Source organism: Mobula hypostoma, chromosome 25 (assembly GCF_963921235.1).
Source record: "Mobula hypostoma chromosome 25, sMobHyp1.1, whole genome shotgun sequence".
Classification (NCBI taxonomy): Eukaryota; Metazoa; Chordata; class Chondrichthyes; order Myliobatiformes; family Myliobatidae; genus Mobula; species Mobula hypostoma.
In genome coordinates, this window is record NC_086121.1 from 20983209 (window position 1) to 20996007 (window position 12799).

General features: G+C 40.6%; 1 protein-coding gene across 5 annotated transcripts in view; it reads left to right on the top strand.

The window, feature by feature from the left end:
- Positions 1-12799, top strand: part of ubr4 (ubiquitin protein ligase E3 component n-recognin 4) — a 203153-nt gene that overhangs the window by 36623 nt on the left and 153731 nt on the right. For all 5 annotated transcript variants that reach the window (XM_063032895.1, XM_063032894.1, XM_063032896.1 and 2 more), the window contains exons 14-22: positions 312-429; positions 1358-1545; positions 2189-2348; positions 4152-4237; positions 7427-7596; positions 7914-8196; positions 9426-9567; positions 11781-11860; positions 12088-12216. In XM_063032895.1, the coding sequence (XP_062888965.1) occupies positions 312-429; positions 1358-1545; positions 2189-2348; positions 4152-4237; positions 7427-7596; positions 7914-8196; positions 9426-9567; positions 11781-11860; positions 12088-12216 (1356 nt within the window). The remainder of the gene's footprint in view (positions 1-311; positions 430-1357; positions 1546-2188; positions 2349-4151; positions 4238-7426; positions 7597-7913; positions 8197-9425; positions 9568-11780; positions 11861-12087; positions 12217-12799) is intronic.

Genomic DNA, 12799 nt, shown 5'->3' on the forward strand with positions numbered 1-12799 from the left:
ACAGCCAGTATGTACAGATCAAGTGTGTATATCAAGGAACTTCAAGCTGTTCACCCTCTCAAACCCAGATCCACTGATGTCAATAGGGGTGAGCTGGTGTCGTTCCTCCTGTAGTCCATGACCAGCTCCTTTGTTTTTGTGACTTTGAGGCAGAGATTTTATCACTGCTCATTAGAATCATAACTACTGCCCCTATTTATTTGTGCACCAAAGTTGCTTACTAGGAATTCCATGTAGTGACCTGTGTGCTGTTGTTTGATTCACCAGGTTATACAAGTGGTGATAAATCTTTTCTCATTTTCCATCTCTAGGCTTGTGTTCTTCAACGCCAACGCAAAGGCTCTGTGAGTAGTGATGTCAGCGCGTCCACTGATTCAAACACTTATTATGAAGATGATTTCAGCAGCACTGAAGAAGATAGTAGTCAAGGTAGCCTCAATATTTATACTGTGTTCTAAGAATTAACACAATCTGAAGCAAGTGATAGTTGATACTTGGACATTATTTTAGATGTTTTGGTATGGGCTAATAATTTCGGGGTAAGAATTTGAATTCACGCAAGTCATTGTGTGTCCTTTGAATGTGAGCGTGCTTGTGCTCTTTAGTTATCTGCATGTTCCACATACAGAAAATTTGATGCTTTTTTAATTAGAATAGCTACAAAGAGATCTGAGGGAGACATGCAAAATTCTGAGTGGCTTAAACGTGGCCTAACAACAGGTAGCTAGCGAATTATTTGCTTTGATCAGTAAATTGAAAAGTGGGTGACATTTAGTGAATCAAGTTAAAGAGAAGAATTGGGAGCTTTTTAATGTGCTGGAATGTTTGTAATTCTGCAGAGGCACTAAATGCTGAATCTTAAAAGTTTTGAATGTGGATAAATATTTGGGGACAAAATATACGAAGTGGGTTTTAATAAGGGCAGGAATACAGGACCATTCGGATAAACCAAGGGCTCAGAGAGAGATTCCATTTTCTTTAGCCCTTTGACATTTTGCATCATTCCCACTCTTCTCCCTCCCCCATTTGTCTATCTTTCCCTCACCTGTCACTGGTCAACACTTGCTCCACCCCTCCTCACCCCCGCCCTTTTAGACTGTCTATCACCCTTCTTTGCAGTCCTGATGAAGAGTTTTGGTCCAAAATGTCAGCTGTCCATTTCCTTCCATATATGCTGCCTAACTAGCTGAATTCTCCAGTAATTAACCCACAAGGGCTTGTTTCATTTAAAGGTTTCATTTTATACTTTAATTTTGCTGTTGAGTTTGTAGTTACTTATAATTAAACTGTATCTAAGTTGTGCTGCTGTTACTTGAACTATCTGGTATGAACAGCTTATATGTGTTGTATTTCATAGATGATGACAGTGAACCAATTCTTGGCCAATGGTTTGAAGAAACCATCTCACCCAGTAAGGAAAAATCAGCGCCGCCCCCTCCACCCCCACCACCTCCCCTTGAAAGTTCCCCACGGCTGAAGAGTCCAAATAAACAGACTACTGGAGAGAATGGCAACATATTAGCGAGTCGCAGAGACCCTGAGTTGGTGAGTAATATACATTAGCAAAATGGTACAATGTACGACTTTTAACAGTCAGGAAATAAAAATATTTTTTGCTTTGGTGCTGAATCTCCCATATTTAATCATGTTACTGTCTTTTTCATTTCCTGATTAGATTAATAGTTTTGGATTGCGTTTGGGGCTCCCTAGTCTGTGAAACTGAGTAATCCACGTGCTGTCACAACTATTGAAATTTAATTTCAACTCTTGACTTATTCATTACTTCTTCAGGATCTATCAGGTTTACTCCTATACAGTTAAACATTAGGCTTAGATTTTCACCAACGTCTGTAATGATATTAGAGATAGAACTGTGGATAGTACTAGAGAATGACACTGGAGACGCATGGAACTACAGATGCTAGAATCTAGAGCAAAGGTTCCCAACCTCTTTTATTCCATGGATCAATACCATTAAGCAAGAGGTTTGTGGTATCCAGGTTGGGAACCCCTGATCTAGAGTGAAGAATAAACCAAAGCGCAATCTTGACCTGAAATTCCTTTCACCGTGCAAATGCTACTAGACTCACTGAGATCCTCTAGTAGTTTGCTTGTTGCTAGAGAATGGGATTGTCTGATTTCCAATGAAATCTGCATGTTTAATATATTTATAAACATTATTTTCCAGTTTCTCAACCTTGCTTCAAGCATCCTCAATTTCATTACATCTTCAATGCTGAACTCAAAGAACAACTTCATCCGGAATTACCTGAGTGTGTCTCTGACTGAACAACATATGATGACACTAGCAAGCATCATCAAAGATGTGGACAAAGATGGAACCAAAGGTTAGGGGTTAGGATGCTGCTTTGGTGTTAACTACTAACAATGTACAGCTTAACTATGGAGAAATAATTTTTGCTTAAACCCAAGCCTTTTCTTTCAGCCCCTGAGAACTGCATTACTTCTGAAATAGGAAGAAGCAAATGAAAGTTTTAATTGCTGACTCTGTATTGTAATTCAATGAAGGAAAAATGATTAATCTGGTCTTTGCCTGCAGGTTTATGCCTATCTACTGTAAAAGAAACTTTTGTGAACATCCAGTAATTTGCTGGAATGGGCAGGAAGATTTGTGTGTATTGAAAAAGGTTAAGAGTTTGCAGTTAGAGTTGCAAGAAAAAGTTTGTGAACCCTTTGCAATTACCTATTTTTTTGCATTAGTAACTTGTAAAATGTGGTCTGATCTTCATCTAAGTCAAATAATAGATAAATACAATCTGCCTAAACTAATAACACAAATAATTGTACTACTTCTCTTCACTACTGAGTACACCGTTTAAACAATCACAGTCTAGGTTCAAAAAAGTATGTGAACCTCCGGGATAATGTCGTCTGCAAAAGCTCTATAGAGTCAGGTGTTCCAATTAATGAATGCTGAAGGAGGTGAAAAAGAACCCAAGGGTAACAGCAAAAGACCTGCAGAAGTCTGTAGAACTTATTAAAGTCTCTGTTCATGTGTCCACTATAAGAAAAACACTGAACAGGAATGGTGTTCATGGAAGGACAGCACGCAGGAAACCCACTGCTCTTCATTAAACATACTGCTGCACATCTCAAGTTTGCAAAATACCATCTGGATGTTCCACAACGTTTCTGGGGCAATGTTCTGTGGACAGGTGAGACAAAAGTTGAACATTTTGCAGAAATGCACACCGCTATGTTTGGAGGAAAAAGAGCACTGCACACCAACACCACAATCTCATCCCATCTGTGAAGCATGGTGGAAGGAACATCATGGTTTGGGGCTGCTTTGCTGCCTCAGGGCCTGGACAGCTTGCAATTGTTGAGGGAACAATGAATTCAATATTGTATCAAGATATTTTACAAGGGAATGTCAGGGTAGCGGTCCATCACCTTAAGCTTAATTGAAGTTGGATGATGCAACAAAACTGATCTGAAACACGAGTAAATCAACAATAGAATGGTTTAAAATTTGTGTTTTGGAATGATCAAGTCAGAGTCTAGACTTTAACTCAATTGAGATGCTGTGGCATGATCTGAAGAGGGCTGTTCATGCAAGGTATCACAGAAATATTGATGAATTTTGTACGGAGGAATGGTTTAAAGTCCCTCTTCACTGTTGTGCAAGTCTCATCAGTAGCTATAGAAAACTTTTGATGAAGGTTATTGCAGCTATAGGATGTTCTACCAGTTATTAAATACAAAGGTTGACATACTTTTTCCAGCTTGGGTTGTGAATGATTAAACAATGTGTTCAATAATGACATGAAAAGTACAATTGTTCGTGTGTTACTAGTATTGTGACTTAAATGAAGATCGGACCACATTTTATGAGTAATTAATGCAGGAAACCAGATAATTGCAAAAAGTTCACATACTTTTTCTTGCAACCTGTATGTTGAAGTACTAATGTAACCCGTAATTTATGATGAGAGGTTTCCTTAAAATGTTGTCACTTGTGGCTACTGTTTTGAAAAATAACTTTTAAAAAGTACATTTTAAAACAACTGATTTCATGTTCCTTAGAAGCATAGCTTTGTAATTGAAGAGAAATAGACTGGATTAATTCTGATTGTGTTGTGGTATCGTTTTTATTTCTCTTTCTGCTTATACTTTTTTTTTGTGCATAGGATCATCAGATGAGGATTTTGCAGTGGCATTGTATCACTTCAACCATTCAATGGTTACCTCTGACCTTCCATCACCAATCCTGCAGGTGAGTCCACAGTGCTTTGCTGACTGTCCTTGAATTCTGTTAACATTGACAATATTCTTACATGTGTACCTTCATGGCTTTTGATTGTTCCTGTAGTGAAATGTTACTTTGAATGCAAACATATGGTGTGATGCGGAACTCTTCTTCCACTAACTCCGTCTTCGAGCCTACTTCTTTGGGAAGGACTCTTCCACCCCCACCGATGACCCCTTCTCCCGTCTTCAACCCTCTTACTTTTCATGGACACCCCGCTCTGGTCGTCTGCCTGCTCTGAATCCCTTTATTGCTAACTGCTGACGGGACATCAACCGCCCCAACTTCACCGCACCTTGTTCCCATTCCAACCTTACTCCTTCCGAACGCTCTGCTCTGCACTCCCTCCACACTAATCCTAACCTTACTGTAAAACCCGCCGATAAGGGGGGTGCTGTTGTAGTCTGGAGTACTGACCTCTACCTTGCCGAGGCACAGCGACAACTCGCGGATACCTCCTCTTATTTACCCCTCGATCGTGACCCCACTAAGGAGCACCAGGCCATTGTCTCCCACACCATCACCGACTTTATCCGCTCAGGGGATCTCCCATCCACTGCTACCAACCTTATAGTTCCCACACCCCGCACTTCACATTTCTACCTCCTACCCAAAGATCCACAAACCTGCCTGTCCTGGCAGACCTATTGTCTCAGCTTGCTCCTGCCCCATGGAACTCGTTTCTGCATACCTCGACACGGTTTTATCCCCCCTTGTTCAATCCCTTCCTACCTATGTTCGTGACACTTCTTACACTCTTAAACTTTTTGATGATTTTAAGTTCCCTGGCCCCCACTGCTTTATTTTCACCGTGGATGTCCAGTCCCTATATACTTCCATCCCCCATTAGGAAGGTCTCAAAGCTCTCCGCTTCTTTTTGGATTCCAGACCTAACCAGTTCCCCTGTACCACCACTCTGCGCCGTCTAGCGGAACTAGTCCTTACTCTTAATAATTTCTCATTTGGCTCCTTCCACTTCCTCTAAATTAAAGGTGTAGCTATGGGCACCCGTATGGGTCCTAGCTATGCCTGCCTTTTTGTTGGCTTTGTGGAACAATCTACGTTCCAAACCTATTCTGGTATCTGTCCCCCACTTTTCCTTCGCTACATCGATGACTGCATTGGCGCTGCTTCCTGCACGCATGCTGAGCTAGTTGACTTCATTGACTTTGCCTCCAACTTTCACCCTGCCCTCAAGTTTACCGGGTCCATTTCCGACACCTCCCTCCCCTTTCTAGATCTTTCTGTCTTTATCTCTGGAGACAGCTTATCTACTGATGTCTACTATAAACCTACTGACTCTCACAGCTATCTGGGCTATCCCTCTTCTCACTCTATCTCTTGCAAAAATGCCATCCCCTTCTCGCAATTCCTCCGTCTCTGCCGCATCTGCTCTCAGGATGAGGCTTTTCATTCCATGACGAGGGAGGTGTCCTCCTTTTTTAAAGAAAGGGGCTTCCCTTCCTCCACCATTAACTCTGCTCTCAAACGCATTCCCCCATTTCACGCACATCTGCTCTCACTCCATCCTCCCGCCACCCCACTCGTAATAGGGTTCCCCTTGTCCTCAGCTACCACCCCACCAGCCTCCGGGTCCAACATATTATTCTCCGTAACTTCCGCCACCTCCAACGGGATCCCACCACTAAGCACATCTTTCACTCCCCCCCCCCCGCTTTCAGCAGAGATCGCTTCCTACACGACTCCCTTGTCCATTCGTTCCCCCCCCCCCCCATCCCTCCCCACCGATCTCCCTCCTGGCACTTATCCTTGTAAGCGGAACAAGTGATACACGTGTCCTTACACTTCCTCCCTTACCACCATTCAGGACCCCAGACAGCCCTTCCAGGTGAGGCAACACTTCACCTGTGAGTCGGCTGGGGTGATATACTGCATCTGGTGCTCCCGATGTGGCCTTCTATATATTGGCGAGACCCGACGCAGACTGGGAGATCGTTTTGCTGAACACCTATGCTCTGTCCGCCAGAGAAAGCAGGATCTCCCAGTGGCCACACATTTTAATTCCACATCCCATTCCCATTCTGACATGTCTATCCATGGCCACCTCTACTGTAAAGATGAAGCCACACTCAGGTTGGAGGAACAACACCTTATATTCCTTCTGGGTAGCCTCCAACCTGATGTAATGTCTGTACTACTTGGTAATTTCTCTTGTTCTGTGGCCAACCTTTTTTATATTTGTTGATAATTCTGCCAGTGTTTTAACATCTACAATCCTATTAAGTAGCTCCTTCAAATTAATTATTTAGTTGTCTCCAGAATCCAAGGATGCTCTTTGGCAGAGGAATCAAAGCTAGTGTGCTAAAAGTTTCAAATAAACATTACAATACTTTGGAAAGGTCTTGGTACTTTAACTCCGCAGCTTTCCACAGATATTTCTGATGTCTCTGTTAACAAGATGTTTGTTTGGGTCCTCAAAATAATTGTTTCATTTTTTTTGTAGCTGGTTTTTATCTTCAGCTGTTGGTGTAAACTGTAAAGATCCTTAAATTTTGTGACCTGAATGAAAATTATCTCATCAACTTTATTAGCAGAATTCTGAAATGCACGTCTTGTAGCTGTATATTTTAATAAAGAGAGAAACAGATTTTGTTGTTTCCTTTTCATGATGCCTGTTTTATGGTGGTGATCTTTTGATTACACTCAATTTGATTGCTATTCTTTTTCTTCCTGATCCTTTTAACAATAATTACAATTCTTTTGCTTATTATTTCAGTTTACTTTTTATTCTTTTTCCAACTTGTGTGTGTGTGGGGGGGGCGGGGGGAAGTATTCCAGCAATTCCATCTCACAGCCTGGTGTAGCATCTGTTAATATTTCGATCATTCTCACAACTATATTTTCTCCCAATGTTTTTCTGTATATTTCAGATGAGTGGGCAGGGTGGGGACAGTCCATGTTCTTCAGTGATTATTAAGTACACATAAGTGTATATATTGTTGTTTCATATTGCACTCTAATAGCAGTAAATTTAAATTCCTACACCTGCTTTTGGGAGCAGATTTTTTAAGTACTAAATTCTATGTATGTAGTATGATGCAGATCCAAAATCCGGTGTAGTGTTGTGCTATGGATTATTCTGTTGTGCTAATTACATTCAACATCACAATAGTAATTCTGTATTGTTTTACCCAGAACACACTTCTGCAGCAGCTGGGGATTGCCCCTTTTTCAGAGGGTCCGTGGCCTTTATACGTCCATTCGCAGAGCCTCTCTGTACTTTCACGCTTGTTACTAATCTGGCAGCACAAAGCTAAGGCACAGGGTGATCCAGATGTCCCAGAGTGCATGAAAATCTGGGAAAGGTAAGAGATTCTTAATTAAAAGTAATTGAAAAGATGTTGCCAGTCTAGTCCTGTATTTTGTTTTATTGCTTTTCTATGTTGAATATGGAATTGAAGCAAATGGGATTGTTTGTATTGCTGATTTATTTGATGTAAAATGGTCATTATTATTGAATTTGGACTTTAAATGACTGATAGCCCATTGACAGAAGAATCATAGACAGGATTGATTAAATGCCTTATTGTTTTCTTTGTGCATTTTTGGAATACTTGTCATTCATAGTGGGGGAAAAAATGTTATATCCTGTGACATTTCATTGCATTCTTTCTCATTGCAGGTTTATTGGGACACTAAAGCAGAATATATTCCAGGGAGTATTACCAACCGACTCCGAAGACCTAAATGTTGAACATCTTCAACTCCTGCTGCTAATTTTCCATAACTTCTCGGAGAATGGCCGGCGCATGGTGCTCACGATGTGCGCACAAGTGATTGTTGAAGTGGCATCAAAGTCAGAGACTCAGCTTCGATGTGTGCCACTGACACTTGCCAGATTGCTGCTGGTTTTTGAATATGTCCTTCAGCAGTATTCAAAAGTGCCAATGTACCTATTTGAACAGGTAAAGACCATTTAAGCAATGGTTGAAAAGCTGTGTTGTGAATAAATCTGTAAAAATGTAACTACAGCGTGGTTCTTCGCCGTAATGGCCTCAAATTGGTGGAGCAAAGTACCATTGAAGCTGTTAGCACATGGAGCCAATAAGGGAGCACTTTCTGAATGAATGCCATGTGCATGTAAACACAAGGTCGTATCTCCTTTCAAGCTCTTTACAGGCAGCATAGAGAGTTGAACCCGGATCATTGGCACTGTAATGCATTACCTGAACGGCTATGCTACAATGTTGTTCTGATGCCTGTCTGGCTTTGCTGGCTGGGAAACCATCTGAGCAGAAGTGCACGTGGAACATTGTATTCAGTACTTTGTCGATTAAACAAAAGCATATTTGTAAACTTTTTTTTACCTTTTAAAATTATTAATTGCTATTCATGTTGCAACAGGCATTCCATAAATGTTAAAGGAAACATCTGCCAATGCTCTAATGAAAGCCATTAGGAAATACTTAACATTCCTGTCAGTTTTTGGTGGATGTTAGTTAAATTCAGAGTTAATTGGTTCCCTCTTTACCACCCCAGAACAAAAAAATGCCAAAGCATGAAATTGAAAAGCCTCATAAAAGTGAATAGCAGATATAAAATCTACATGTAACTTTATCTATGTTGCTGAAAACGCACATAGATCTGTTTGTTCTGGCTATAAATGCTCAAACGTGTTTCTCAGCTGTTCAGACTCTACAGGCACACCTTTGCCTTTCATTGTCCAGTTACCATGTCTGTTTGAACAGTTGAATGAAGATTGTCACTCTTTCAACCATGTGTTTCCATAGTTCATCTTGATTTAATCCTCATTCTTCAAGCCTGATTTTGTTTTGCTTTTGTTTCAGTATTTTGATGAATTTCTGTTTTTCTTCCATCTATCCTGCAAATATTTATATATTGAATTTCTTTATTTGCAGTTTGTTTTCCCCGTTCAGCCGCTTTATGATTTTCATTAGCCTCGGCTTTTTATTTCAGCATGATCCCTTGTCAGTTCTGATCTAAACCTGCAGTTTTGTTTGCCTATTATAGTGTAATTTGGATAAGCTTTTGCCTTGGTTAAATAAGAGAGAGTTGCTTTTTTTGTTCCTTTTTTTAAAAAGCGGTGTAGAGGCATAAATGTAAGATAAGAATGTTAATTGGACAGCAAATATTAGAAGCAGCTTGTGGCTAAGATTGAGATTTTATATTATAGGTTCAGTACAATCTACTAACTCCACCAGCTTGCACTGCTGGCACCAGTGCCAGTGGTACCCAGGAATCTGGCCGGCGTCATATGCCATTTTACCATGGATTTAAAGAGGTTGAAGAAAACTGGGCAAAACACAGTGGGACAGGTATGACAAAGACAGTAAACATAGGGGGTCAGGTTAAACTTAGCATATTGGTTATGCTGCGTAAGAAAAAAATGAATTGGTCATAAATCTGAATCTTATGAAGCAACAATTTAGTAAAAGGGGACAATAACCTCACAACTACTAGATTGTCATAAACACTTACTCTGCTGTTCTCATGCAGTCTTGCCTACATACAAATCCTGACCTGCAGGAACTCAAATGACTCTTAAATGTCTTCTGAGAGGACTGAACCCTGGCCTGTTAAAAAAGAAAAGTAAAACTGGGCATCAAACTAGGCATTGAATTCAGACATACCCATACCAAAGACATCTTTAGTCCAGTCAATCGTACAAAATCCTTGCAGACATTCTTGTATCTAGTGTCTAAGTTGTGAGAACTATCTGCTAACAGGTTAAGTAACTGCTTGTATACTTGCAGAATCTTACTTTAGGGATGATAAACCAAACTGTTCCATCACAATCCTAGGTACATCTTGCATTGTCAGTACAAAACCACCAGAGGGGGAGATACATTGATACTTGTATAGATAGAGGAAGGATTAACCCTGAGAGTAATGAATATTTACTCCAGATCATAGTATCCACTTTAGCATGGGCAGTGAAACATGTTCATCTGGAAGTGCTGTGCGGGTGATACATTCGTGCTTTATCCCAATCTTCCCACCATCAAAATCCTATTTAATTCACTCTGCATGGTATCAGTAAATAGTTGTGAGCACTAGCTACAGCAGGCAATAGGACCAGGCAACCTCCTGGTAGTCGTACAGAAGACTTGTATTCAAGCTAACCCGCTAGTCCTAGTGTAGTCTTAACAGTGGGATCTGTCCAGAAAATTAAGCAGTTATAATCTGGACCATTACCAAGCCAACTTATTTTTGCCCTTTCACATCAATCAGCAGCAAAGTGATTGTGTACTCAGTAGTGCTGACGCTGTTGTCCCTTTTCGATTTTGCTAGGACCACTCAACCCCAGACCATTGTAGTCTTGTTGCAGACCCAGAAGTGAAGTGAGAGTGACTGCTCTGATATTAAGGCATCACTTAATTGATTGTGGCTGCAAGGAGCCTTGCTAAAACTGAATTCAAGGCATCAACATTCCAGTGGTTGTTGGAACTCAGTCATCCTGTCTCTAGGACCTCACTGCAGGAGTGTCTCAGGACAGTTTTCTCAGCCTCACCACCATCTATAACCTTCCTCCCATAACCACGCAGGAGAGAAAACGTTTGTTGATGATTACCTAAAGTTCAAAATCTTTGCACCTTCTTAGCTAATAATTCAGTCTATATTGCATGTAGCAGAGGGGTGAAAGGTATAGATATGAAAGCACATACACAAGGAGTGACTGGTGTTCAGAATTAGTTAAACAACTGAGTTTTGAAGCCTTTGATGGACTAGGACAATATCAGAGGGTGGACAAGTTTGTTCTTGTGTTACTAATATCTAAAACTAGTCTTAATTCATTCCTATACATTATTGCCTTAGGAGTTGCCTAATGGCATGCTGGCCTTCATAACAAGGGGAATTGAGTACAAGAGCAAAGAGGTCCTTCTGCAGCTGTACAGGGCCCTGGTGAAACCACACCTGGAGTACTGTGTGCAGTTTTGGTCTCCAAATTTGAGGAAGGATATTCTTGCTATTGAGGGAGTGCAGCGTAGGTTCACAAGGTTAATTCCCGGGATGGCGGGACTGTCATATGTGGAAAGGTTGGAGCGACTGGGCTTGTATACTCTGGAATTTAGAAGGCTGAGAGGGGATCTTATTGAAACATATAAGATCATTAAGGGATTGGACACGCTGGAGGCAGGAAGCATGTTCCCACTGATGGGTGAGTCCAGAACCAGAGGCCACAGTTTAAGAATAAGGGGTAGGCCATTTAGAATGGAGTTGCGGAAAAACTTTTTCACCCAGAGAGTGGTGGATATATGGAATGCTCTGCCCCAGAAGGCTGTGGAGGCCAAGTCTCTGAATGCTTTCAAGAAAGAGATGGATAGAGCTCTTAAAGATAGCGGAATCAAAGGTTATGGGGATAAGGCAGGAACTGGATACTGATTGTGGATGATCAGCCATGATCACAGTGAATGGCGGTGCTGGCTCGAAGGGCTGAATGGCCTACTCCTGCACCTATTGTCTATTGTTAATTGAGTTATTGCTTTGATTAGATTTTATTTCTGATGCCCTACTGTTCCTTTTCCAGAGTCTGCACCTTTACCTAAATTCTACAGCATTCTTTCTCATGAGACTTCTGGTGATGACAGCAGCAAGCTAGATGAGACGGTGAGAGTCATGGAGTAGGATCTGACAGCAACTAAAAATCTTGACAGAATTATAAAATTATATAGTATATTTGCTAGTAATGGTAATAATACAAATTGGATATATAGTGCACAAAACACTAATGCCTTTTAATTGATAGTGAACCTTTTTTTTTAAAAGGTTTTATCTGTTTCGTACAATGTTTATTGATGTATATTTTCACTCTTATATCTCCACTTATTCCACAGGTCTTTGATGTTCTCTTTAGTGCTGCTTTAAAGTATGATGACCTATATGCATCACTGATCTTGTTACTATCAGCTGGCTCGCAGTTTGATGCTCTCAAGCGGGAAGAGCACAAGAATGCAACACCTGTGGTAATTTAAAGGGGCATATGTTACTTGCAGACTCTTGGAAGAGTGGAAGAGGCAGTTTGACATTTTCTGTTTATACTCGATTGTCTGAGAATGCTGTTCATTTTATTCTCTTCCTCACTTGCACTTTGTCTGTTCAAATACTACTTTCTCAAATTATGTTTTAAAAAAAAAACAATTTTTAAAAGCAATCTATTACCACAGATGTTTTTGGTTGGATGGTCTGAATCAATTTAAAACTTTTCTACTGATTTAAATTTAGATTTCTGGTTACTGTGGAAATTACTATTTATCCTAGCTGGGATGAGCTGTAAATCTTGCTGAACGTGGGATGTTTGGAAATGCAATTTTGCTCTGACTGGGGCGTGGTTCGGGGATTAGGGAAGTTTTTTGCTTCTAAAGGAATTGAACAATTATACCAGTTGTGTGATATACAGCTGTGTGTACAGAGACACGTGCGTCTGCATGTGTGTATATATGTGTGTGTGTGTGTATATCTACACACACAAACCCCCCCCCCCAAGATGGGAAGGTTTGTTTATTTTAGTTACATGTTCTGCTGCATGTTTCTTCAGTCATTAAAGTT